The following is a 14470-nucleotide window of genomic DNA, read 5'->3' as shown; positions in this document are numbered from 1 at the left end:
ATGTTTCCCTCACCGACTCATTCTGCGGGCCACATCCTGGACATAATCTTTATTCAAAAAGATACTCCACTCACCCCAGGAACTCCTGGCTGCACCACCAAACTGATGCCCTGGTCCAACCACCATCTGATCACATTCAACCACACCCACACAATGAATCAACTGTCAACCAAGAAGCAAACCCAACATAAAAAGATATACAATGACAACGCTATCAACTCAGAGGATATCTCCACAGGGGTGATGGGTCTTAAGCGCGCAAGACAGACGCACGCCAACAAACGAGCACTGACAATTCAGCGCAGGACTTCATCGCGCCAAAGAAAAACCTTATAAAGGGCTCCGACAGGGGGTGTGGGGGGGAAACCCCCCCACTCTACTTAATAAGGATCGTGCTGGCGTTGGGGTGGTGTGGGGGTGTAACCCCCCATTATAATGAAAACAACTTTTTCCCTAAAAAATAGAGAAAAAGTTAAGTTTACAGTATAATGTGGGGTTACAACCCCCCAAAACTCCCCCCCAACGCCAGCGTGATCACTATTAAGTAGAGTGGGGGGGTTCCCCACCAAGACCCCCCCCCCGTCGGAACCCTTTAAAAGAAGGTTTTTCTTCAGTGCAATGAAGTCCTGCGCTGTATTGTCAGCACTCGTTTGTCGGCGCATGTCAGTCTCGCACGCTTAAGACTATGAACCCTCCACAGGCCTTTCCAACCTAGAGGAATCATCAAAACCCAGTTCTGAATCTGTTGGTTTAAACCCAATACAAAGAGCTAGCACCAGTCAAAGAGATCAAATACTATCCACACAAATACTCCTCCCTCTGGTTTACTGACAACCTAAGAACTAAGGAAAGCGGAAAGGAAATGGTGCAAATCCAGGCTTAACATTGATAGGTACAAATGGAAGGAACTGCATAAATAATATAAAAAAGCCACCCTAGAGGCTAACAAGATATACTACTCCCAACAACTATTAAAGACCCCCAATAAATCAAAAAACCTTTTTAAGCTAACGAAAAAGATACAACATTGCAAGGAGAAAGTCAATGCCTTAATACCGAACTCAACAGCGAAACACTCTCTAACTACTCACTGATTAAAGTAGACAAAATATGGTCTCGCCTCAATTCTGCCACACTACAGATGTTGTACCCCCATGATTCAGACAAGCTGATTAAAACTACAACTGGGAACTTAACTCACTTCAAAACTGTCTCCCACGATAATATCATCTAGATACTAGACATTATTTGTCCTTCCAGCTCCAATTTGGACCCCTGTCTGCCACGCCTCCTGGTGGCTATGAAAGACACCTTTGTAGACTCCATCCTTCCCTTCATCAACACCTCTCTACAAACAGGCATAGTGCCTGCAAACTGGAAGTCAGCAGTCATCATACCAATCTTGAAAAAACCCGCACACGACCCTAACATGCCCAGCAACTTTAGACCTTTCTCCAACCTACCCTTCATCTACAAGATCCTGGAAAAAACAATGTTAAACCAATTGCACTCCTTCATCAACGAACAAGGTGCCCTTCTAATTGGGATTCAGAAAATTCCACAGTACTGAAATGGTCCTTCTCGACATCATTGCACGACTCTCTGAAATTGGAATCCAATACACTGTGTTACGATGGTTTGCCTCCTTCCTGAACAATAGATCCCAAAGCATACTGCCAATGAGCTATTGAAACTGATCAAATACAGTGTTCCGCGGGGGGGGTTCAGCTATTCCCTCCCTCCCAATTATTCATTCTCTGCATTAGACCTGTCCTAGACATAGCCCACAAATACCAAATACATATTTACTCCTTTGTATATGACATCCAACTATACCTACCGCTAGGAGAAAAACTAGGACGCCCAAATCACGAAACTCCTAAACTGCCTCTCAGAAATCATGTCTGTCAACAAATTGCAAATTAAACACCTCCAAAACGGAACTCCTTTGGATCAGCAAAGAACGCTGCAACTTCATCCGTCCCTCGCTGCACTGGGACTTGACTTCCATAACTGCAAAAGACCAGGTACGCAGCTTAGGAATACTCTTTGACTCTAACCCAGTGGTTCCCAACCCTGTCCTGGAGGAACACTAGGCCAATCGGGTTTTCAGGCTAGCCCTAATGAATATGCATGAAGCAAATTTGCATGCCTATCACTTCCATCATATGCAAATCTCTCTCATGCATATTCATTAGGGCTAGCCTGAAAACCCGATTGGCCTAGTGTTCCTCCAGGACAGGGTTGGGAATCACTGCTCTAACCTATCGCTCTCCAATCATATCTTTCAGGTGGTATCTTCCTCATTTTACTACCTGTGACAACTCTGAAAAATAAGGAACTACTTTTCAGAGTCTAACTTCACCCAACTACTCTGTGCCTTAGTACTCTCCTGCATGGATTACTGCAATGTGCTATTCAACAGTCTCATGGCTAAGCATATACAACGTCTCTAGTTTGTACAAAACACGGCAATCAAACTTCTAAAAAAACCTCCACACCCATGGCCCTGTCTCCCAGGCTCTATTGGCAGCTCACTGACTGCCCATAGCCAAACATTGTGTCTTCAAGGGCCTGATGCTAACGTTCAAATCTTTGTACGACATTGTGCCGGGCTATGGGACGACCAAGCTCCCTCTGTACGTGCCGAACAGTTCCCTCCACACCCAGGATGAAATATGCCTCAAAACTCCCCCCTGAGCCACTGGAATCGACTGCCCCCACAGATCAGATCCCTTGAAGGACTCCTCAACTTTAGGAAAGCAATAAAACCATGCGTCTTTATCTAACACTCCTGCCCACGGCCAAAGGATTACAAAGAAATATACATTGGTATTAGATTCCGGTATGTGTCACATTAGGATAAAAACTTGTATCTAAAAATCTTGCACTGTAACTATGGCTAATTTAACCTGTAAACTGTATATTGGTATTAGATCCTTAGTATGTGTCAAGTTAGGATAAAAGCTTCTATCGTAAAATTTGTACTGAATCTGTGGCAACTGTACATTATGCATGTTTAACCTGTAACCTGTTCTGAGCTCTTTGGAGAAAACAGGATAGAACAGTGTTCTTCAACCTTTTTACACCTATGGACCGGCGGAAATAAAATAATTATTTCGTGGACCGGCAAACTAGTAAGACTGAAATTTTTAAAAACCCCATTGCCGCCCTGTCCCCGCGAGCTCGGTCCCGTTAACCATCTGATCCCATCCGAACAAGCCTCAAATAGTTATGATTTTATATTGAACATATTTTATTAAAGTATAAAGAGAAACAATATTCTGTACAATTGTCATTTTATAAATATAAATAATACAGGGCAAAGATCAACAAAACCCCCGTCTCCCCTCCCCTTCACATATATCCCCTCTACTATCAAGAAAACTGAATAAGCCAAATTATTACAGAATGCTACACAAATATCATGCTAACAGAATACCGCAGTCACACATGGCAGGAATGGTGTTAGGGGGAGTGCAACTAGGGCAACTGCCTCCTGGTCAGAGAGAGCCTTAAGCCAGCTGGAAGCTAAAGACGCACTGCCTGGGCTTTGCACTCCCCAGTTATATCTAACATCAGCTCTAGCAGGATACATATTTTAAATCTGATATATTCTAATCAAAAGATAGAAATAAAATTATTTTTTCCTACCTTTTGTCGTCTCTGGTTTCTGCTTTCATCGTCTTTTCGCTCTCTTCCATCCAGCGTCTGCCCTCTGACTCTTCAATCCAGCATCTGCCTCTTCCATCCACTGTCTGCCCTCTACCCCTCCCCCTCCCATATGATATCTGCGTTCTTTCTATGCCCCTCTCTCCTACACCGATCTAGCATCTTTGTCCCTCTTTCCTTATTTTTCATCTGACCCCCCTTCCCAGCATCAATCTCTCTCTACCTTGTCATTCCTCTGTCTCTCCCCTTTCCCTCATCTGATCTCTCAATTCCATCCTAACTCCTTCCCCTCCTCTAATCTCCCTGCCAGCTGTTTCCTTCCAATGTTCCTCCTCCCCTGTCCAGCAGTACCTTCTCCCTTTCTTCCTCCCCTTATCCAACAGTATCTCTCTTCCCTTTCCCTTCTCCCCTGCCAGAAGTAGCCCCTTCCCCTCCCTTGTCCAGGAGCACCCCTACTCCCTTCCCTCCTTCCCTCTCCAGCAAATGTTTCCTCTTTGTAGGTTAGCGGCAACTCTGTGTGCTTTTAACTTCGGCACACAGCTGCCCCTAGGCAGTATTTTAGCGCGGTTTCATGAGGCAGCCTTGGGGCCTTTGGTAGGTCGGCCCGCTTCGATGATGCGATGTGGTCCGGCCTACCAAAGGCCCCGAGGCTGCCTCATGAAACCGTGCTAAAATACTGCCTAGGGGCAGCTGTGTGCTGAAGTTAAAAGCACACAGACCTGCTGCTGCTTTTCTGGGGGTGCGAAGAAGCCGATGGTGGCAGGCAGGAGTGCTGGCATAGCGACGACAACAGGAAGTTGCATGTCAGCTGACGCCGGCACCTTTTGCTGCGGCGGGGTCTGAATCCTTCGCAGACCGGCAAGATTTATTTACGGACCGGCGGTTGAAGAACTGTGGGTTAGAAAACAAATTAAATAAATAAACAACTTGTCACCTTAAAATCTTCCTTTTTTGCTGCTGAGTTGTACAGAATTGTGACTTGAAAGGGCAGTTAAGCTTTTCTGTTTGAAAAGGTGTCCTCTACTATACAATTTAAGTAGCATATATAACTATATAATTAAAAGAGACATGGGCTGGAGGGGGGAGAGAAAAGTATGTGTTGCTCATAGAGGCCAGCTTTTTCCCCCCTATCACACTGGCTGCTTAGCACTTGGGAGCATCACAAGTTCATTTGTTGCAGCCTGTGAGCAGGAACTGATGTGAGTTCTGGAGGAAGCAGTGTTCTTTGACTCTTGGCCAAGTACTTTCACCATATTAGCTGAAAGATGGGGAGGTTATAAAACAAGGGGAAGGCCCCCTCCACAGGAGGATGAGCTGTAGTACTATAAGCCTTCATTCACAATAGAAACCAGTTCCATAGGATCAGGTGGAAAGTGATGAGCAAAGAGCAAGGAAGCTGCCTCTTTGCCTATAATTAAAAATGGAAAGAGAGGGATTTATGAGTGTTTTGCTGTACCTTGATTTTCTCATTTAAAAATCCGTGTTTTCAATGATGAATGTGGAAAAGTTTTCACATGACATTCCACCCTTGTTACCTCATAACTTTCTTCACTTTGGTTTAATAATCATTTTTTTCTTCCCCAAGTTACAGGAGTTACAGCATTCCAGTGATGACGCAAAGCCTGCTTTTGGATTTGGCGTACAGCAGACAGTAACTTTTGGGTCATCAAGTAAGTTAGTTGGCACTAGTACCTCCCCCTCAGCAGTATCTGACATGTAAAGGTTCTTTTGAATATGCCAGTCTTGTGTACAAAAGAGGAACGTGACTTGCATATGATAGTATGTGATGATCTTAAGGTGGTCAAACAGAAAAGGCGAAAGCTAGAAGGATGCTTGTGTGCATTGGTAAAAGGAGGTAATGATGCCCTGTATAAGACTCTGGTGAGACCTTCTTTAGAATATAGTGTACAATTCTGTAGACCGCATCTTTAAAAAGATTTAAACAGGATGGAATCAGTCCAGCAGACAACTACTAAAATGGTTGGTGGTCTTCATCATAAAGTGTATGGGGACAGACTTTAAGATCTCAATATGTATACTTCAGAGGAAAGGCAGAAGAGAATAGAAGTGACAGATGTTTAAATACCTCCATGCATTTAGATTTAGATTTATTTCCATTTATAATCTGCCTTTATCCAAGGAGGAGTACAAAATAACATATAGTCATAAAAACAATATAACACATGACAAGCAAAGCCAAGTACTTTCATAGCAATGAATCTCATACAGTCACCAAGAATAGAGAGATCTTATGGTAGTGTCTTGAAGCCAAATGCGCATCTGCAGAAAATGCACACGAGGCGAGTCTCAGTTGAAAGGAATGAGGGGGGCATAGGATAAAGGTGAAAGGGGACAGACTCAGAAGTAACCTCAGAAAATACTTTTTCATGGAAAGGGTGGTGAATCCATGGAACAGCCTCCTAGTGGAAATGAAAAATGTACCTGAATTCAAGAAAGCCTGGGCCAGGTACATTGGGAGAGGGAAGGATAATAGATGACAAAGATAAAGCAGACTAGATAGGCCATATGATCTTCATCTGCCTTCATGTTTATTTTTTTTCTGTGTATCTGTTTTCACATCTCTTTGTTTTATTTCTCTAATTTCCTGCAGGTTTTCCCACGAGCAGTGGCAACAATAGCAGTAATGTTAAGACATTTACCTTCAAACCAACTTCGGGACTTGTGGATACTTCTGAAGCAAGTGCCACCATATTTGGAAATACCATGACCCTCGGTTCAAAAGCATTTGGTGCTTTACCGGCATCTAATGCTTCTAGTTCTGTTGGTTTTGGGAACTTCACAGCCCCACCTGCAGCTTCCTTTGGATTTGGTAGTGCTCCCGTGTCAAACTTTGGCTTACCAGCAACATCAGGTTTTGACATGGGCAATTCAGCACAAGCCCCTCCAGCCGGCTTTGGGAATTTAAGCTCCAGTGTAGGTCCTTCCGTGTTTGGACATAGCACAGGACAAGCTGCCAGTGGTGCTGAGAGCAGTGCATCCATAACACAACTTGTAGCAACAAGCAGCACAGCGGGGTCACTCTTCACGCCTCGCAGTGAACTTTCTGCTGAAGACCTAAAGCAGTTTCAAGCAAAGAGGTTCGCGCTGGGTAGGATTCCTCTGAAGCCCCCACCTACAGATCTTTTAGTTGATTAATAGAATTTGACATCCAGCTTGGGAATCTTTTACAGACTTTGTAAGGCAGTGATGCAACAGAGACTCTGGGGAATTGTCTTAACCATATTCTTTGCATACCAAAAATTCACTTAAATTTATTGGGAAGCTAATGTGAAAAAGATTTTATTTTATTTTTTTTTTTACTTTTGGAGTCTTTTAATATCTTGGACTTGGATGGAACTTGTTCTATCCTCATACTTATCCTTAAAGCTGGAAGGGCCTGAGACTGAAATACTATGGACTCTTAATATCTGTTTTCCAGTGATTGTTCTCACCCTCCCAGTCCCTCTCTAATAATTCAGTCCCCAGATTAGTTCTGGGTAATTAGATGCTTACTTAATTTTGGCACCAAAGCCAGTCCGAAATCTGGGTTCAGCCATGCTTTGGTTTCAGCTGAAACCAAACCCCCACTCTCTGACTGCTGCCCTCCCTGGACCTAACTTTAGAAGTCCTGGTGATCTAATGGCCTCTTCAGGGCAAGGATGACCCTGTCACCTCTACTAGTTCTGGCTCCAGCTGGTTACAGCAGTCATTTCGACATTGGAGCTGGCACAAGCAGGAGTGCACTAGATCATCAGGGCTTCTGTAGGTCGATCTGGGGAGGGCCTTTGGGTTGTGTGAGGGTGGAGTTTAGTTATGGGGTGGGCAACCTAGGGAAGCCCTGCTCTCTGCCAGGAGACGAGAGCTTCAGTTTTGGCCAAAACTCATACAGCAAATTTCAACCATAGATTTGGTTTCATTTACTCTTTATAAGTCATCTAACTTGGGTAACCTAGGGAATTGGAATATCTGTAAGACATCTGTCCCAACCTCCAGCTCAAGATCCTTGCTTCAACAGTAGTCCTTGCTAGAATACAGTACTTTTAACACTTCCAGAGATTGAAACAAACATGACTGAACCTTCAGCACTATATTTGTGTCCTGGCACTGACTCTCAGGTCAGCCCTTGCAATTTTGTCTGCCGAGGCTCTTCCTAATGTACGAATGTAGTTGGTGAAAGTATCTCTGACTGTTGGAGGGAAGGCACTGTTATATTTTGAATTCCCATTATCTGTACAAGGGGTACATGTGTAGCCCATACAAGTAGATCATCTATGTAAATTAACCTGTGCATTTCCCATTTAAAATGAGTATTCAGGCTACATAGTTTAAAACAAAAAATGTTATGTGCAGAACTGATTTTTTGAAAAATGATGAGAAAACAGTGATGTCTTCCTTCCAACTTTCCTCTTCAGAGTCCTGTGTATCCAGACTTTTTGTTGCAGTGCTGAATCCTTAGGGAATTAAGTGTCTATTTCGAGCAACAAATTTACTTTTTTCTTTAGCATCTCTCCAGACCGGTACAGTTCACTGATGGGTAATAGCTCACCATTACCAGCAGGTGGAGACTGAAACAAAACTTTGGCTGTAATACTAATAGCTGCTTCCCTCTAGTCCAGGGGTGTCAAAATCCCTCCTCAAGGGCCGCAATCCAATCGGGTTTTCAGGATTTCCCCAATGAATATGCATGAGCTCTATTAGCATACAATGAAAGCAGTGCATGCAAATAGATCTCATGCATATTCATTGGGGAAATCCTGAAAACCCGACTGGTCTATGGCCCTCGAGGAGGGTCTTTGACACCCCTGCTCTTGTCTAACCAGTCTCCAGCAGGTGTGGTAAGCTGTGCCAGTCTTCCCTGAAAATGGTTAGCATAGGCCTGTTGGAAATTGTTTAGTGGCCTTCTTGTCCCTGTTTGGTGCCAGATTGAGCTTGTGGGGACCCTATCGGGGGTCCATCCGACCTTGGGGGTGTCGCACTCGATGGGTCACGAGTTGAGTCCTCCCCCCATTTCTTCCACCTCCCCAAAATATTTCTAGAGGTGCCTCAGCTGCAAGCCTTGACACCGATACCGGCAAGGCATATATATGGCTTAGAGAGTTAGTAGAGTCTGTTCTGACAGAAAAAAAAAAATCCAGAGTCAGTGCCAGTCTGAAGGGAGCCTTCAGTTCATTATTATTGCTTTTTATTGCTAACCGGTACTTTTTCCTTTAGCTAGGTCACATATTGCGCAATGAACACTTTTATAGGGGAAAAGTGCTCATTGTGCTACAGACACAAAGTCAATGTGGCTGGCCTGTGCGTGTGGTGTACTAGCTGCCACAAAGGGAAATCCTCAGCTTTGAAGTGTTGGCGTCCAGGGATCCCTATCGCGAGTCCCTCACCACCCGCACAGTGATTCCCCCAGCTGCCGACTGTTAGGGAAATAAGGTTTCCCTTACTGCCGATGCTGCTGGGGACTCAGCTTGTCTGCTTTAGCAGATGGGATAGTTCAGGCTTCTCAGCTGCTACAGGCCTCAGGGGCATGTTTTTTGGCGGGCTTTGCTCTGATTTTGGCGGGAAGTGCCTCCATTTTGTCTGTAGCCTCAGGTAACCTTCCCACCTGTATTAGCGAGACAGGGGCAGGTTTCTGCTGGGTCTTCTGCTTTGGCAGTGAATCCCATTGGGTCACCAGGGGATTTTTTTCCCCCTGATTTTGTTTTTGCCTTGTGTAAGACTTATCTACAGGCAGCCGGGGTCTCGCTTCCACCCTAGGGATCTTAGGGGTTTTTTTCCCTCTGTGTCCACTCCAGTTCAGTCCCCTCAGCGCCAGTTTCATCTCCGTCTCCTCCTCTCTCGTTCAAGCGTCCGAGAGTCTCTTGGGACAATGATTTTTTTTCTATGGGGAGCAATTTTCTCTTGATGAGGACCTGGACTGTTTGAGAGACCTCCAGGATCCTCTCAGGGGGAGCTTATTCTTCAGGTCTCTTCAGTGTTGCATTTCGAGGAAGACACGAAGGAGCCCCTGCGTGTGGTGGACCCTCTGCTTCGTGGGATCCGCTCAGTGTCTCGCTCTTGTCCTATGCATCAGGATATTCGGGATATTGTGCTTGCACAGTGGAAAGCGCCGGAGGCGCCCTTTTGTTTTTTGTGCTCTATGGCTCGCCTGTATCCAATCCTAGAGGGGGATAGGGATACCTTGAAGTCTCCGGTAGTGAATGCGGTGGTCTCGGCCATCGCAAAGTGGCATACAGTACCCATTAAGGGTGGCTCAGCTTTGAGGGACTCTGAGGAGACTAGGTTAGAGTCCCTCCATGAGCAGAATTTTGATGTCACTGCCTTTGCAGTCCAGGCAGCAATGTGTGGCGGTCTGGTAGCTCGTGCTTGTTTTCAGTGGGCCAAGCATGTCCTTTACCGTGAATCTGATGACTTGTCTTTGGTGGAACAGGAAGTAGCCGAAATTGAGATGGGTGCTTCTTATCTCTCTGATCCCATGTATGACCTGTTGCGAGCGTCGGCCAAGTCCGTGGCTCTCGGGGTGGTGTTCATCGTACCTTGTGGCTCTGGGCTTGGTCGGCAGATGCAGCATCTAAGGTTAAGCTAACAAAATTTCCTTTTCGGAGGTCTTTTTTGTTTGGCAAGGATTTGGGCAGGTTGGTTCAGACCTTAATGGACTCTAAGATGCCCCATCTTTCTGAAGACTGTGCCCATTTGCTTGCGCAGGGTGGCATTGCTTGGGGGCATTTACGTGATTTCCGCAGTTATCGCCCTGGTTGGGGGGCTGCTTCTTTTCCTGCTTCTGGGTCTCCCCGGAGCTGTTTCTTTCAACTCCTGCAGTCCTTTCAGGGGGCCCATCGGGGCTGAGAAGACTTGTTCCTCTGGCTCTGCAGCGTTGTGCCTTCTCTTCACCGCAGCTGGGACTTTTTTTCACGGTCGCTGTGTACGTTTTTTCTTCTTATTTTTTTTGTGTAAAAAAAAAAAAAAATTAAAACTTTTGTTTCTTTCGTTCATTTTTGGGCTGGGTATGGAGGCTTGGGGCCTAGATCTTCTCTCCAGTACGGACTTTGTACTTTCTATGTCCCGGCCCTTGACCGGGTTCAAGCGTTGCTACCAGTGCGGCAGGACGATCTCTATTACCGACCCTCATAGTCGGTGTATGGTCTGTTTGGGGGACAGTCATCAACCCGAGGATTGTGTACGCTGTCTGACCCTTCAGCCTCGTGCTTTTCGCCGCTGCTGTGACCGGTTCCTTCAGCTTTTTCCACTTATGGAGCCGGAGAAAACCTCGGCCTCGGTCGAGGCGACATCCAAGACCTCGACATCGGGGGCGTCCTCGGGTGCCAAGACCTCGCCCTCGACTCCTGTGCCGGCCTCGGCCTCGAAGACCTCCGGGTCCTCGGCCTTGAAGGCCTCGTCGGTCTTGTCCTCGAAGCCTGCGACTGGGGGTAAGTCTCCTGCTTCCTTTTCAGGTACCATCCCCAAGAAGCCTCCAGAGTCTGTCCATGCAACCCAGGGCTCCGTGTGTGACTCCGTCTTCGAGGCCTTCTGCTAAACCTGCCTCCAAGTCTCGAGAATACTCTCGATCGAGGTCGCCCTCCTTGGAGCGCATGGGAGCACCTACGAGACCGAATCCCTTGGTCTTGGTGCCCATGTTTGAAGATATGCTAAAGTCCATCTTGACTACCCAAATTTCTTCTATTGTGGCTCAGTTGATTCCGGCCTCGACTTTGCCTCCGGTGGACCAGCCTGAGCAGCAGCCTGAGACCCTTCTGCAGCCTCCCCGGGGCAGGTCTCGCAAGAGGGTTTCTTCTTCGGACTCCTCGCCGGATCCTCCTTCGAGATCCTCTTTGCCTCGTCCGAAGCTTTCCTCGAGGTAGCTTCCTCGTTCTCAGGTCAGGGTCGCCTCGTCACCTCTATCTTTGAGGCATTTGAGGTTGAGGACTCCCTCAAGGCCTTTGCTTCGAGTCTCGTCTCCTCCTGCTTCGAGGCATTCCATGCCTCGGACTCTGAGGACGTCGCCGTCGAGGAGTCTGAAGAGGAAATATTCTTTCACTCCGCCACAAACTGGGAGTGGGGCTTCTTCGGTGACGGTGCACTTGGAGTCGGAGCCGGTGTCTCAATACTCCCGTGAGGCTTCCTCATCCTATTTGGTGGCTCCTCGATCCTGTTTGGCCTCTTCTGAGGAGGCTTCATCTTCAAAGTCGTCTTCGTTTGCCAAGTTTTTTTTTGACATGGAGCAAGCTCTTCATTTGGACTTGCACTCGGATTCCAAAACACCCCGGAATACTTGGCAGACATGGAACTCCCAAGGAGACTTTGAGGTTGCCCATGACTCCAGTGCTTAAGCAAACCTTCATGAGAAATATGGAAACTCCTTACTCTGTCACAGCTATCCCTTCTAAGTTGGAGTCACGATATTGCACTGTCCCCTGTAAGCGCTTCGAAAAGTCTCAACTCTCACACCAATCATTGGTGGTTGAGTCCTTCCTGAAGAAAGCTCAGCCATCTAAGATTTCTGCAATGGTTCCCCCCCGGCCGAGAGGGTCGAACCATGGACAAATTTGGCCATAGATTATATCAAAATTCCATGATGGCTAACAGGATCTTAAACTACAACTATGTTTTTACATCCTACTTCAACCATTTCCTGAAAATGCTGCCATCCTTCTATCAGGACCTGTCCAAAGCCGCCTATCGGAATTTAAGCAAATCCTTCAAACTCTTTCACAGTTGCGGCTTTTCATGTTGCAGGCATCTTATGATGCCTTTGAGCTTTCTTCTAGGGTGTCGGCTTTTGCGGTCACCATGCGTCGTCTTGCCTGGCTCCGCATAGTCGACATGGACCCTAACTTGCAGGACATGGACAGCCAACTTGCCCTGTCAAGGGAATGAGCTGTTCGACGACTCAATTGAAGCTGCCACCAAGCGACTCTCCGAGCATGAGCGCTCTTTTGCTTCTCTGCTTAGGTTGAAGGCCAAGCCGTCTACTGCTCGAACTTACAAACCACCGGCTTGTCATTATCCTATGAAGACGACTCCTGCCTTTTCTAGGCCTCCTCCTCGACGTCCTCAACAGCATCAACGTCCTCAGAAGCCTCAGGCGCCTGCTGCTGCCAAACCGGCTCCATCTTTTTGACGTTCCGGTCTTGAGCATTCCATCCTCCCTGCAAAATTCTCATCTACCCATTGGAGGTCGTCTTTCCCTGTTTTCTTCCCGTTGGGAAAGTATCACATCGGATCTCTGGGTGCTGACAACTATCCGTGAGGGATACTCTCTGCGCCTTCTTCAGGTGCTCCCAGATCACCCTCCCCCTTCTTCAGGAAGCTCAGGCTCTTCTTCGCCTTCGAGCGGTGGAGCAGATTCCTCCCTCCCAACAAAACCTGGGGTTCTATTCCAGGTACTTTCTAGTGCCAAAGAAGACGGGGGACTTGCGACCCATTCTGGATCTTCGAGCCCTCAACAAATTTCTGGTCAAAGAGAAGATTCGCATGCTCTCATTGCCAATCCTGTACTCCCTCATGGATCAGGAGGATTGGATGTGCTCACTTGATCTCAAAGAGGCTTATACTCATATCCCTGTTCATCCGAACTTTCGCAAATATCTCAGATTCAAGGTGGGGAATCTTCATCTTCAATACAGGGTTCTTCCCTTCGGTCTGGCGGCCTCCCCCAGGGTTTTTACCAAATGTTTGGTCGTCGTAGCTGCGGCCCTTCGCTCTCGAGATCTTCAGGTTTTTCCATACCTCGACGACTGGCTTATCAAGGCTCCTTCTCTTCCAGAGGTTATTGCAGCGACCCATCAGACTATTAAGTTTCTTCAAAGTCTGGGGTTCCATATCAACTTTCCCAAGTCTCAGCTGATTCCAGCCTAGTCTCTGCAGTTCATTAGCACAACTCTGGATTCTGTCAACATGAGAGCGTATCTTCCGCTAGCTCGTCAATCGACCCTCCTTCGGCTCTGTTGGTAGGTGTCTTCTCTTCCAAACATCTCTGCCCGACAGATGATGGTTTTGCTCGGTCACATGGCTTCTACGATTCATGTGACCCCCCTTTGCCAGACTTCACCTTCGCATCCCTCAGTGGATCCTGGCATCTCAATGGCAACAGGCGCTGGACCCACCTTCTCGCAGGATTGCGGTGACTCCTTTATTGAGGAATTCTCTCCTCTGGTGGATGCTCTCTTCCAATCTTTCCAGAGGTTTGCAGTTTCACGATCTTCCTCATCAGAAAGTTCTCACCACAGATTTGTCCGCCTACGCATGGGGAGCCCACGTCGATGGTCTCCGTACTCAAGGGTTGTGGACTTCCACAGACCGTCGGTGTCATATCAATCTATTGGAACTCAGAGCGATTTTCCTTGCTCTCAAAGCTTTTCATCATCTTCTTCACGACCAGGTGGTCCTTGTTCGAACAGACAATCAGGTGGCCATGTATTATGTCAACAAGCAGGGAGGGACGGGGTCTCACTCCCTTTGCCAGGAAGCTCTTCGGGGGTGGCAGTGGACGATTTCTCACAACATCTTTCTCAGAGCTATCTACATACAAGTTCAACAGAACTGTCTGGCAGACAAACTGAGTCATCTGCTGTAACCTCACGAATAGTCGCTCAATTCCCCCACGCTTCGTCAAGTATTTGCTTGGTGGGGGATGCCTCAGATAGACCTTTTTTCGTCGCCCAGCAACTTCAAACTGCCTCAATTTTGCTTCCACATTTTCTCGCCTCACCGTCTCGAGGCAGATGCTTTTCTTCTGGACTGGAGGAATCAGTTTCTTTATGCCTTCCCTCCGTTTCCTCTGATTCTCAGGACTCTTGTCAAACTG

The 14470-nt window shown here is 46.9% G+C and overlaps 1 protein-coding gene across 1 annotated transcript in view; it reads left to right on the top strand.

The window, feature by feature from the left end:
- Positions 1–8071, top strand: part of NUP42 (nucleoporin 42) — a 42287-nt gene extending 34216 nt beyond the window's left edge. Inside the window, exons 6-7 of the mRNA XM_033930877.1 lie at positions 5258–5342; positions 6284–8071. Of these exons, the coding sequence (XP_033786768.1) occupies positions 5258–5342; positions 6284–6828 (630 nt within the window). The 3' untranslated portion in view covers positions 6829–8071. The remainder of the gene's footprint in view (positions 1–5257; positions 5343–6283) is intronic.
- Positions 8072–14470: the final 6399 nt, after the last annotated feature.

The sequence above is a fragment of the Geotrypetes seraphini genome, chromosome 2 (genome assembly GCF_902459505.1).
Source record: "Geotrypetes seraphini chromosome 2, aGeoSer1.1, whole genome shotgun sequence".
NCBI classification, from domain to species: Eukaryota; Metazoa; Chordata; class Amphibia; order Gymnophiona; family Dermophiidae; genus Geotrypetes; species Geotrypetes seraphini.
Note: the sequence above shows the minus strand (reverse complement) of the source record. Positions and strands in the feature narration are given on the sequence as shown.